Here is a 14,526-nt window from a genome sequence, read left to right as displayed (position 1 = left end):
TATATTTTTAATTCCTCCAATTTTCATGAATTTACAGTATAAACCATATAAGGTAAGGCAATTTATTCTGTAATAATTTACATTATAAAATAATAATACATTTATAAAAGCAAATTTATGTGAAAAACAAATTGCAGGATCATAAATCATAAATAATCAGAGACATGTTGTAACACACCTAGACTGTGATTAGTAAAGTACACAACAACTAGACAAAAAACAAGAAACTGAGTCTTTAAATGTGTATATGGAGATTAGCTTCAGTAGTTCAGCATTTGGCATAATCATAGACAAGAGATCAAATAAGCCATATGTGAAGAATAGCAGATCTCACATAGAGCAGGAAGGATTTGATCTTATCTTTACGTTGATGCAATACATGTAGCCATTTAACACACATCCAAAAATAAACACAGCTAGGGGACTGCATTTGTCTTTCACGCATCTCCTCCTCCATGAAGGCAGATGTGTGTCTAATAAAACCATCCCTACCGCTGACAGAGCGCAAAGAGACAAGCTGATTAAAAGACACACAAAACACGTTTAGAGAAAATGGCGCCTATGATGAGTTTGTCCAGCCTGAAGCTCACTTCCTTCTCTGGCATTTCTCACAATTTCTCTATCAACAGCCCTGTTACTGTCCCTTTTTCTACCCAGATGGCGTCACCATGGAGACCAAACATCCCCAGCAACACAACCTCTCATCTGGAACATCAAACACACCATTGTCAACTTGGAGAAGTTAGAGAAAGTGAGAAAGTGTTGAATGCTTCCTTTAAGGAACACTGGCAGTGTGAAAACTCAAAAGAGGTGGTAACGAAAAATCCTGTTGTTTGTGGAAGAGAGATAAGGCAGATATTGTGAGTCAGATATGACGACAGTGTACACAGTCAAGTCTTATTCGCCGTGTCTGCAGGGCATGTGTGGAACCCATGCTTGGGCCAGCATTACACACATGGAAACTACGTGGATTTGTTATTTGGAATTAAAGCGTGGAAAGCGCAGTGGTGAACAGTGTGTAGGTGGAGATGTGATATTTGCAGAGGGTATGAATACCATTTAGGCCGGCTGGTCGACTTCACCACGGGGGACATCCCATCTCTGTACAGGCTCTTGGTCTTGCTGAAGTTCACGATGTTGAAAATCACCCTCTGAAACAATAGAAACAGATATTTTTGTGAGATGGAACCATGGTTATTTTATTATATATGAAAATGCACACAGCAGTGGAAAAAAGACCCCTACAAAAATGAGAGTTGACATTTTTGTAACTGAAAAACTATAAATGTGCACTACAAAACAAAATTAAAATGGACTTACAGTAATAGAAATTGAGTTTAGTTTTTGTTGTATATGACATTTAGGGACAGTTAAATCAGAAATCGTTTAGATCACTATAAAGAAACAATAAATAAATACATGTTAAAATAAATACATAAATAAAGTGGCTTACAGCAAATAAAAAAGCATGAAATTGATTCTCACCGAGTTGCCAATGCGAACAATCTCAAACAAAACCTTGATTATATTTATTACATTCATAACATCCATGAACTTCACAATCTTTTTGGTAAATCCAACTTCAACTCCATTCTCCAGTGAAGGGCTTTGATCCAGTCCATTCTGCTGAATCATAAATGCCCCAGAGATGCCATAGTGACGGTAGTTACAATTTTGTAGTAATCATAGCAGCAGTCTGACCTTTATAGCACATTAAATTGTCTGCAAATACTGTAGTATGCGTGTTGTTATGAATTTGGTAAAACATTGAACTTTAACTTTGATGGCACTGAGTATTTTGCAGCTTCTGATAAATTGTTGTGTGTCATCATAGGCAGATGGAACAATTTGTGGTGCTTTGTAATCAATAATATTCACAATATACAAACAAAATAAAAACTTTATGAACCATTTAAACTAACAGCAAAGATCTGAAATGCTCAATCGGGCTGCTCTTCACAAAACCTCACAGTGAGTTTCAAAATTAGCAGTGCAAATGTGAAGTGCTGTACGAGACACCAAACGTGTTAAAAGAATCTTGCAGGATCTCGCTGACTACGTAATGCGAAGATTGTGTGAACTTATAATACACGTGAGATAATAGAGGCAAAACTGTAGAAGGATGTGAGTTTCTTATCATTTCCACCAACATATGGAACTACACAAATCACAAAACAAACACTGTCTGCAACTGTAGTTTAGAAAGAAACACAACACTGCAGGAAGTGAAGGTCAGGCTGTGTAGAGGTGAAGAGACGCAGGGTTTGGTGGACCTAGAGAACACCTGAGTTGCATTCCAGCTTGTATGCTATCCATACTGTATACAGGTATTGAGGTATGTCCCAAATCATAGTATGTTCGAAAATTAGTATTCCAAAAGGGGAATATTTTCAGTGGGTACTTGGGCTAATATTACCCACAACCCCTTTGCACTATGAGAGGAAGAGTTTGTGACAGTTTGCTTCAATATTTTTATGCACTGAAAATGAATAGGAATGGGAGACCAAAGCTAAGAATTTTTTTTTTTTTTTTTTTTTATGCACAAACTTAATGTTATTAAGTAACAATATTTATTTTGGATCATGCTAATGTAGTTGTAGTTATGAACAAAATAATTCATACTATTAACAATAACAATTAAAGCACAATTATGACCAATACCAATTTGCTTAAGCCATGATTCTATAATTGACACAACCTCAAATCAAAAATGAATTCCAAGTTTCCCCACTGGCAGTGGTACATTTTTTTTTTTTTTATCATACATCATACATTACTTCTACTGTGTAGTAGAAGCAAATGAATTGGGATGCAGCCTGGTGCCTGGTGTAAGGCCTATTACCTACAGTTAGCGGTGCTCTATTGTCACATCCCTCTTTTTACCCACTTGACGTGAGTGTAGACCTGGGGTCACTGCAGCATGTCTGGGGCAATTTGAGGGCAGGTGGATTCTTCTTCGAACCCTTTTTTCTAACATATAATGGGAGAATGAAGTTTATGAAATATGAAGTGTATAAACAGTACAGACAATGCTAATAATGACATGTCCAAACTGTAAATGACTCCTTGTGATAAATCATATCAAATTCCCAATTAAGCCCAGGTGATGGAAGTCAACAGTGTGCAAACGAAATCCAATTACAACCATTCTCTCTTTTTCTCAGTGCCCGCTTTCTCCACCAACCCCCCCATCTATCCATCCCGCTGTTCCCCTCCCATCAGTGGCTGCAGTCACAGAAGATGGGGGATTGTGGTCGGCCTGAATCAGCCAGGGCTAAAATGACATTTAACTGATGTTCAGACGCGAGGTAGCTGCTGGAACGGGTAGATAAGACCATTGCTGCTGGCATTTCAATTACACTTTTACTGCCCTACACATCTGTTGCCAGCCTACTTTCAGTCTTTTTTTTCCCACAGGCAAATACATCCTCATTCCACTACCTTTACATCACGCCACTCTTTCTTCTTTTTTTTCACCACAAAATTCAGATTGTCTGCTTTGGCAGATGGTTTCTGGGTCTAGACTGGAATGTATTGCTGGGGTTTGTCTGACTTGAGGGTGGGACAAGGTAGGGTCAGTTCTCTCTCCATCCAGTGGTTCTCTGGGTCATACGACAGCAGGGAAAAAAACAATGCTAAATGCAGCTAACAAAATAAATAGGCGTATCAAATTTTAATTTTAAACATGCCAGACTCAAACACACTTTGGGCCCTATTTTAACGATCTAAGCGCATGGTCTAAAGCACACGGCGCAAGGGTGTGTCCAAATCCACTTTTGCTAGTTTAACGACGGGAAAAAATGGTCGGCGCGCGCAGCGCATGGTTTCAAAATGTTGACGAGTAATGGGTGTGTTTTGGGTGTAATGTGAAATAAACCAGCCAGAGTCTCATCTCCCATTCCCTTTAAAAGTCAGTTACGCTCACGCCATGGCGGATTCGCTATTTACATGGCGGAATTTGCAAGCAGAAAGACTGAACGCGTCTCCAGAGCGCAAACGGAACTGCTCGTGCGCGAGGTAAAAGTCCGCAAGCAGACCATCTATGGGACAAGCCGGATTCCACCATATCTTTATGTACACAATAATAATCTTTTACATTGTAATCCTTTTATTTTTAATATTTGGCATGTTTGTGTGCTGCTGCAAGTCCCTGTGTGTGTAATAAGCAGAATGTACGTGCGTTGTGAACCCGCCTATAGGCGCACATTACTAACACGCTCATTAAATAACAAAAAAAATACTGCGCCATTGACTTTAGACCAGGTTTCAGTTGGTCAATGGCGCAGTCTATTTCAGTTGCCTCAAAATAGCAATGTGCCTGAACACACCTCGGTTTCAGACCAGCAAGAAAATGGGCACAACGTGGCCCAGGACGTGAAAATGATAACTGCGTCGGGCTGAAACTAGCAAAAGACACTTGGCGATGCATTGCTCCGGGTGTATGATAGGGCCCATAATCTTTATGTGCACCACCAACTCAACCCAACAAATTACCACATAAATAAATACATGTACATCAAAATTATTGTCTTGTAGATTATCTTAAGTTTCTGCTATGAAAAACAGTCCATTACAACATTTGAAAACAATTTGGCCAAGAAAATATTCTACAATAATATTGCAATAATTTTTACGAAAAAATAATCGTTATTAATCTGCATAAGTCAATGTTTCTCAAGGGTTGCTTTTGTTCTTTTAAGCAATGTTTTCATTTTCTTGCTTTAACTGGACCCCTGAACTTCTAGACTTCTAGAAAAGATTTAATGCTCAACATATATATTAAATTTAATATTAATAAGTCTTTTAAAGCTATTTTACTACAGTCAGTATGTGGCAATTTCCTTGGAATATAAAATGAGAGACTGTAGAGTGAAATGAGAGACATGAAAGTACCGGTATGATGCCATGAACCACATTTTAGCAGGTATTACACAAACATATTTAACTATTGAATGCCATGACTGACCAAACATAATCAAATATTATAAGCTGTATAATAAGTGTCATGACAAGCCGGATAAGTATAACAAATTTCATTCAAACCAAACATACGCAGTCTAACATTAAATTAAATAACATTTTGAGGATGTTTTCCCATGAGGCTCATGCAAAGAGGGCAGCCATTTTCAGACAAGCCCAGCACAACAAAGCTGAGTGCTGCTGTGAAGTTTAAAGTTGATTCCTTTAGTTGACTAGTTGACATTGTCAGAATTGATTTATATCATTCTTACCTCTTCACCACTTGTATTCACAGTACCATGAGAAGCTTCCCTCTTTATGTCATTATTTCCTACGGCATCATCACAGTCAACAGGGGAGTTACTCAGAAGAAGGGAGGGGTGTGGGTTAAATTGGACACACATCTCATCTCAGGCTCATTAAGAGCTTTATGTAAGGAAAGAGAAAAAATGCACACATACATACTGAAAGTCACTGGTGGGCTCCCTTGCGTTAGTTAAGCCAATGTATCTACATTGAGGAGTAATTTGGAGTTGGTTCCCAAAGCAGCACAGCTCAGTGCAGAGCTGGTCATGGAGGAACTGTGAGAACGGTACATTTAATTACTGATAGAGAGACAGGAACACATTACCATCCAGCCTGCCTGAGATGTCATTTCCATCAGGCATGTCAAGTTCTTTCAGTGCTTTTTACACTGACACATATTCAGAATTCAGACTGAAGTCTTGTGTCACAGAGCCTGACTTTTGACTTAAAATGTGGTCCACTCTGAAGGTTATTCTGGCAATCTGACTGGAAGAAACCACTTCATCAACATATAAATGTTGGTCACTAAGAACAGAAAACTAGTTAAAAAAAAGTAACTACATAAATGTTGTGTAACAGGCAACTCTTTTTATTTTATTATTTTATATTGATATCACAAATATATAGTTATATTACAAATAAATTACTATTCACATAATAAATACATATTTAATACTAATTTAGTTAAATTATTTAAACATCTACATACAAATTATTGCTTAAAATTTAGGGGTCAGTAATTGTTTTTATTATAAAAAAAAACTTTTATTTACCAAGGATGCATTTAATTGATCAAAAGAGAAAGTAAAAGACTTTTACAGTGTTACAAAAGATTACAAAATAGTCTACTTTAAATAAAAGCTGCTGTTTTGAATTTTCTATTAAAAGAATCCTGAAAAAAAAAAGGATCAAAGTTTCCAGAAAAATATTAAGCAGCACATCAATTTTCAACACTAATAACTATAAGAAAAGTTTCTTGAGCACCAAATCAACATATTAAAATGACTTATGACAGAACATGTGACACTGAATACTGAAGTAATGCCTGCTGTTGCACCACATGTAGAAGAAGAAAGAAAAGTTAGAGGAATACATAATATACATCTTAAGTAAAGATCTCATTAAAAACTGATTCTGGGATTAAAGAAGAATCCTCTTATTTCCATGAGTCTCTCTCACTCACACACACACACACACACACACGCGCGCTCTAGAGGTGAAGTTCTCCTACAACTCAACAACAAGCTGCTCTGTGTTGCACAGGTGAACTAATGATTTACACCGTTAAGAGACAGAGAAAAAGAATCTAAAAGAAAAGCGAATGAGGAAAAAGGCTGCCAAGAATCACTGACCTACACAGTGCTCCTGACCAGAAATAGCTGGATGTCAAACAGTGTTTGGGGGCAAACGGTGTCTTTTGATACTGATCGATCTGCAGAGCCCTGCTCTGGGGAAAACACTGCTGAAATATTTAAGAGAATTGTCTAAATGGAGGGAGACATAAATAATGTACTTTGCCCTCTGTAAGTCATGTTCTTACTAAGAAAGTTCAATGTAGATATATTAGCTTAATAACACTGAATAATACAGCATGCAGTGGGTCATATAAAAGTACATATAGGGCCCTATTTTAACGATCTGAAACGCAAGTGTCAAAGCGCAAAGCGCAAGTAACTTTGTGGGCGGGTCTCGGCGCTGTTGCTATTTTCCCGGCGGGATAAATGACTCCTGCGCCCGACGCAAATCTAAAAGGGGTTGGTCTGAAGTAGCTTCATTATTCATAGGTGTGGTTTGGGCGTAACGTGAAATAAACCAATCAGAGCGACATCTCACATTCCCTTTAAGAGCAGGCGCGCTTTTTCTAAGCGGATTCCTATTATAACGGCGGATTTGCCAGGCGCGCGCCAGGAGCGGTTCACAGCCGAGGAGACCGACGTCCTTGTCACGGCCGTAAAACACAGAGAAGTGACATTGGGGATGGAGAAACAAACACACCCAAATTAGCTTCGGTTAAACAGGCGTATGATAATTTGGGCGTATGATTAAATGTGTAAGCTAGATTTATGCCTATTTTATTTTCACATCTTCATGGACACAACAATGATTTCCCTCGTGTATTAATATGAATAAATGAATGAAATCTTTATTTCGAACAATTAAAAAATAAATTAAACCAAAGACAGCAACACATTAAATATCCATCAATAAAAATAAAACAAAATCAAGAAAAACAAAACCTTTTTTTTTTTTTTTGGCATAATAATCACACTGTTCGAAAAGGGATACGTAGAAGCCCCTAGGCTTATCAAGACCTACAAGACCTAATATTTTTCCTAGTAATAATGTATGATTTGCAAAAATGAAAACGGCTGCTTCTGTGTAGATGAGAGCATCAAATTGTAATGCGTGTTGTGCACATGCTACATTGATTATGGCCAAGCATGCGCCCTTAAAATAGCATGAATAACATGCGCAACGCGCCACTGACTTTAGACTAGGTTTTTCCTGGTCAGTGGCGGAATTGTTTTCTAAACCTGCAAAATAGCATGAGGGAACGTTTGCGCCGGAACACGCCTCCTCTTTGCGCTGAACCGCCCCGGGGAGCGCAAGTGTATTTGCTAGTTAACCGACGTCCGTCTGTGGAGGGAAAAGTCCGCTTTGCGCGGGTTCAAAATAGGAATGATACATGCGTCAGTGTACAAAGTCAATTGCGCTGGGTGCAAGATAGGGCCCATAGTGTCACTTTGACAAGGGTTAAATATAGAGTAACCTGAGCCACATACAAAAACAATGTGTAGATTACATCATGTTTTAACTGTCTGTTCAATGAATAATATAATAAAAAAAACTATTAACAAAAATTCAAATACACTCTCAGAAAATAAAGTACATAATTGTACCTTTAGGGGTACAATGGCTTGTCACTGGGGCTGTACCCTCAAGGGTACAATATTGTACCGTAACCTTTAAAAGAAACGGCACATATATGTACTTTTTAATGCTTTTTGACCCTCAAAAAGGTACATACACTCACCTAAAGGATTATTAGGAACACCATAGTAATACTGTGTTTGACCCCCTTTCGCCTTCAGAACTGCCTTAATTCTACGTGGCATTGATTCAACAAGGTGCTGAAAGCATTCTTTAGAAATGTTGGCCCATATTGATAGGATAGCATCTTGCAGTTGATGGAGATTTGTGGGATGCACATCCAGGGCACGAAGCTCCCGTTCCACCATATCCCAAAGATGCTCTATTGGGTTGAGATCTGGTGACTGTGGGGGCCATTTTAGTACAGTGAACTCATTGTCATGTTCAAGAAACCAATTTGAAATGATTCGAGCTTTGGGACATGGTGCATTATCCTGCTGGAAGTAGCCATCAGAGGATGGGTACATGGTGGTCATAAAGGGATGGACATGGTCAGAAACAATGCTCAGGTAGGCTGTGGCATTTAAACGATGCCCAATTGGCACTAAGGGGCCTAAAATGTGCCAAGAAAACATCCCCCACACCATTGCACCACCACCACCAGCCTGCACAGTGGTAACAAGGCATGATGGATCCATGTTCTCATTCTGTTTACGCCAAATTCTGACTCAACCATTTGAATGTCTCAACAGAAATCGAGACTCATCAGACCAGGCAAAATTTTTCCAGTCTTCAACTGTCCAATTTTGGTGAGCTCGTGCAAATTGTAGCCTCTTTTTCCTATTTGTAGTGGAGATGAGTGGTACCCGGTGGGGTCTTATGCTGTTGTAGCCCATCCGCCTCAAGGTTGTGCGTGTTGTGGCTTCACAAATGCTTTGCTGCATACCTCGGTTGTAACGAGTGGTTATTTCAGTCAAAGTTGCTCTTCTATCAGCTTGAATCAGTCAGCCCATTCTCCTCTGACCTCTAGCATCAACAAGGCATTTTCGCCCACAGGACTGCCGCATACTGGATGTTTTTCCCTTTTCACACCATTCTTTGTAAACCCTAGAAATGGTTGTGCGTGAAAATCACAGTAACTGAGCAGATTGTGAAATACTCAGACCGGCCTGTCTGGCACCAACAACCATGCCACGCTCAAAATTGCTTAAATCACCTTTCTTTCCCATTCTGACATTCAGTTTGGAGTTCAGGAGATTGTCTTGACCAGGACCACACCCCTAAATGCATTGAAGCAACTGCCATGTGATTGGTTGATTAGATAATTGCATTAATGAGAAATTGAACAGGTGTTCCTAATAATCCTTTAGGTGAGTGTATATGTACCTTGAGGTCCAATAATAAGCCCTATGGGGTACGTTAGTGTAGATTGTACCTTAGGGGACAGAAATGGACTCCTATACCCCTATTTCTGACAGTGTATAAGTACATCTGGAATTCCATTATGAAGGTTAAAATGTAATTTTAACAATTTTGAGAGAATTATGGAAATATAACCTTGCTTTGTAGTAGTAGTAGATAACTTTATTGTCCCCGTGGGGCAATTGGGTTTGCGGCGCAGTCGCAAGGCACTTCATGACAAAACATCAGACATTTGACACAAACAAATACAATACAATGCAATACACTATAATGCACTATACTCCCTTGGGTCTGACCAGGCCAGCTGGACATTATCTTGACTGATTTAAGGCTTTTATGGCTTGTGGTACAAAATAAACTTTGGATCTGTTCTTGGTCATAAGGGGTGGGCAGAAACGGCGACTAGATGGCAATCATTTAAAATGAGATGACAACGGGTGTGTGTAATCACATTCAATGTTATTGGCCTTTCTCACCATTCAGTCTTTGTAAATGTGTTCAATGCTCGGTAATGTTATCCCAAGTAACTTGCTGGCAGTAGTAACTGTTTTTCTGATTATATTTTTCTGTGATTCAGGGCATTTCCAAACCAACAGATAATAAAGCAAGTTAAAACACTTTCAATAAAAGCAGTATAAAACATTTGAAGCATTTTGTTATTGACATTAAAAACAAGCAGTTTCTTTAAAAAGTACATTCTTTGCTGTGTCTTAGTGTGCAAAAGATCAGTCAAGTCACCAGCACAATATTTATGTACATATTAGTGCCGTCAATCGATTAAAAAAAACGTAACAATTAATCACACATTTTTCTGTAATTAATCGCAATTAATCGCACCTAACATTAAAGTTTTTAATATATAGTTTATATTGTATTAATTTTAATCTCCAAATGAATGCACAAACAACATAAAGACAGTTATTTTATAAATTTTATCTAACAGGTAATCCTTTATTAAAGGATTTTAATTATCTTTTGTTCTTTGATTCACAATAATCACAGACAGCAGCAGCTTTATTAGGCTGCTGTCACTTTAAGATCTGAAGCACATGAAGTGGAGCTGACACATCTGATGTCCTCACAACTCTTGACTTTACGGTGATTTAAGACTTTATTTAACTTATTTAAGACTGTGCTTACGAGGATACTCGACAAAGCAGGCATTTTGGCATACTTTTGTTTTTGTCCGTTCAAGTGCGAAAGAGAACTGTGCACACGAGTCGTGTGTGTCTGTCACACAGACAGGGGATTTACAGACAACACGTCAGTATTTAGGTTATTGTTTTCTGTGTGCTTGAATGGTTTAATAGCACTTGAATGAATGACAGCGTGATCATACACTGGATGGATGACAGAAAAAAACAGATGCTGCATTTTTAAAGCGTTAAACTAATATATAAATAAATATATATATAAAATATAATGTATGTGATAATACAGATTGCATCAACAGACTCGACCCAAATCACTCTTTACCCGAATCCGACGTGCATTTTTTTTTCTTTACAGTAAAACCCGAGACAGAGCTGATAAAATTAGACCCGAGTCCGAGCCGACAGCATTTATTTTGGAACCTGACTGGACCCGGATGTAAACAGCATTGACGTGTGCACAGCCTGCAGCCCCACTGACTGATTTGCCCGCTGCTCCATTACTTTCATTTATTTATTTACCTATTTATTATTACTTAATTTTATTGCCTGCCAGATGGATACAAGTTATATTGTTCAGCTTTCAATTGTGACCAGTGGATTGGAAAAATAAATTTGATAGTTCGATCAAAAATGTAATCGATTTAATCGCCTAATAAATTATGGATTCGCTAGTGTTGTCTGCAACGCTATTTACCTCATCTCCGGCGAAGGGCTTCTACACACAAAAAAAGAAAAGCCCTGCATGAACACGCAGCATAATGAAGCGAGTGGCTTTTCCTGATGGATCTCATAGCTATAAGATGGATTTCTGTGTGTGGGGTTACAAACGTTTCTCAAAAATGCACAGTCCATTGCACGTAGAAGCGCGGATTCAGAGAGAACTTAGAAAAAGTGAGATAACAACGTTTTCATAGAATTGTTTTAAATAATGAAATTGTTAAATGCCAGACATAGTTGAAAAGAATTTGGGTCTTCTCGGGTCCATTCGAAAAAAGCACATTTACTGTATTTCAAATTACCCAAGACCTGAGGTCAATAATACCAAACCTGACCCGTGTCCGAGGCACTCATTGAAGTTTTGGACCCGAACGCGCTCGGGTCGGACCTCGGGTTTTCGGATCCAAGTGGACCAGTGGAGACCTCAAAATTACTATTGAACTATTGGAAAGGGTTAGTTGCAACTGGGCACAGAACCTTTAGAAACAAGCTAACAAGGCATATGTCTGACTTCAAAGCTCTGCTTTTAAAAAAACTAATCTGATTTAGCAAAAACACATTCTAGAGAAAAGGAGAGAAGAGAAATTTCACATACTCACAAGCTGTGAGCATGTTGAGCTGCAATTTAATGTCAGCTTTTAATTTCCTTCTAAAAAAAGGGTTGTATTCAATAACTGTGATATCAGATAACAGAAAACTCCGGCAGGCATTTCTGAAGCAGCAGGCATGTAGACCTTTTGTTTGGTTCAGGCATTCAGAGCCTTTTGTGCACGATTATTTAATTCTACTGGAAAACCAGGAAGTGGGCGCTTTTACCATATTCAGTGAAAAGGCAATCGCAATCTACTGCTCCATTGTGTGGCAGCAACATGTGATTCTAACATGTTTAATTAGGTCTCTCCATCGCCTTTGACTGACGGTCCAGCAAAACACAGACGACACAATGCAAAAGGTCACAGTCACTCACACAATGATGCTTGGAGAGCTTTAAAAGCATTCCATTAACCTACTGATGGCTCCGTGCACAGCTATGAGGAAAAGACCTTTGTATACGTGTTTGTAATACTTAACCCTATCCCGGTGGCTCATGTGGCCCGAGTCACGCTATTGTGCATGCAAAAAATCAATGTTCTTGGTTTGTCTACGTCAACTTACATTTCCCATAATGAAATGAAGTCACAATGCATTTTAATACATGGATCTCTTAGGGAGTATATGTTTTTTTACATCCTTTCTACCCTTATTGCATTAGATCATTTTGATGTCTCATGGATCACGACATTCTGACATGACTTAAAGGGATAGGTCATCAAAAAAATAAAATAACTCGCCCTAATATTATTCCCAAGCCAAGGCTACTTGGCCCTGAACCGAACCGCAAAACTGAACTGAAGAGCCACAATCTCTCACTCAGGATAAGACAAATACAGAAACAAAATGGAACAGTGTTGCCATCTAAAAAACTCCTCCTCTATAAAAATACTCTCTGTTGGTCTCTCTCTCTCGTTCACACGGGGTCTTCCGTCAAGTAAGTGGCAAGAGAGAGGTGGAATTGTCAAAAGTGATGGATGACTATCAACCTTCTGCTCCCCCTCTTCAGTCCTCTGAGATTTACAGAGCTGCTGACTACCAGGCATGAAAACCAATCTCTTTCTCCATTTCTATCCTTTCCTATATCTCACCAGCACTCTCTCCATGTCTTCCTTTTCCCTTCTATCTATCCATCTAACTCTTTTATCTTAAGCCATTTCTTTCACCTCTGACAAGATTTGGAGAACGCTGTCTATCTATGCAACCAATCAGCTCACGACGCTGCCGGGTAGTACGGCGGAATGCAGGTGACAAGTCTGTTTCAGACGAGGACGTAAATTGCCCCGGTCTATGACAACCGTTCCGCCTCCCGTCCTCTCCTCCCAACAGGATGAGGAACGCAATGCGTGCACATCTAAATGTCGTAATTATAACATCACAAAGGGTGGCACCGTAGGCTAATTGTGCTCTCAAAATAGTAATGGCTTTATTATCACAACTATTTTGGTGAGTGTAATGATCGTTAGGAGGCATTATGTTAATGCAATTAAGCGCTAGCATTATTGTTCCAGACCTCTCTAATTGGGGGGGGGATCTCAGAGGGCACCCTGTTCAAATACTGTATTCTCAATGATACATTTACCCTATGATGAAAATGCAAGGAGAATGAAGAGTTTAAAGATGAATATGCTTACAATAAAAAGAAACTATAAATAATAAACAATATAAACAGTGACATAACCAAAGTCCTGTTTCCTCTTGCAACAAGGATGGCCTCCCATTATTGGCTCCAGATATTCGGTATAAGATATTCAGTTAGACTGAAGATAGTGATTCTTCTTGAACGATTTATTAAAAGAATCAGACCATGAGATTAATTTGTTCATGAATCAGACATATTGCTTACACTGTTTGTTCTTACATTCTGCAATGACAGAAAAATGTATCAATTGTATTCTATTCTGTTCCATTCTATTTTACACTACCGTTTAAAAGTTTGGGGGTCGTTTTTTTCTTAAGAAACTAAATTAACCAAAAGTTACCGTAAATACATTTATAATTGTATAAAATAATAATTTTTCAATAAATGCTGTTCTTTAGAAATTTCTATTCATCAAAGAATTCTGAAAAAATGAGATCATGTTTTTTTACAAAAATATTAAGCAGGACTGTTTTCAACATTGATAATAATAAGAAATGTTTCTTGAGCATATTAGAATGATTTCTGAAGGATCATGTGACACTGAAGACTGGAGTAATGATGCTGAAAAATCAGCTTTGCCATCACAGGAATAAATTACATTTTAAAATATATTCAAAAAGAAATCAGTTATTTTAAATATGGTTCCTCCAACAGTTATAAATTCCTCCAAACAGACATGTGTCACATGCTGTAATGATATGCAAATTATATTCAAATTGCCATCCAATCGACTGTAGTGAGCCTGTGGGAGTGACCTCAGACTTTAGAAGAGCTGGGTGAAAGAAATGGTTTTTGGCAGGGGTTGCCCTTTTGCTGCACATCTGAGACCATTTGTGTGGTTTGTCTTATGATGGTTAATATGAA

At 38.4% G+C, this 14,526-nt stretch overlaps 1 protein-coding gene across 1 annotated transcript in view; it reads right to left on the bottom strand.

Annotated features, from left to right (window-relative positions):
• The window catches only part of agbl4 (AGBL carboxypeptidase 4), a 347,216-nt gene that overhangs the window by 225,511 nt on the left and 107,179 nt on the right, over positions 1–14,526 (bottom strand). Inside the window, exon 4 of the mRNA XM_084388551.1 lies at positions 1,057–1,151. Coding sequence (XP_084244677.1) covers positions 1,057–1,151 — 95 coding nt within the window. The remainder of the gene's footprint in view (positions 1–1,056; positions 1,152–14,526) is intronic.

The sequence above is a fragment of the Rutilus rutilus genome (assembly GCF_951802725.1).
Source record: "Rutilus rutilus genome assembly, chromosome: 19".
NCBI classification, from domain to species: domain Eukaryota; kingdom Metazoa; phylum Chordata; class Actinopteri; order Cypriniformes; family Leuciscidae; genus Rutilus; species Rutilus rutilus.
This window is presented reverse-complemented; position numbering and strand designations above follow the sequence as displayed.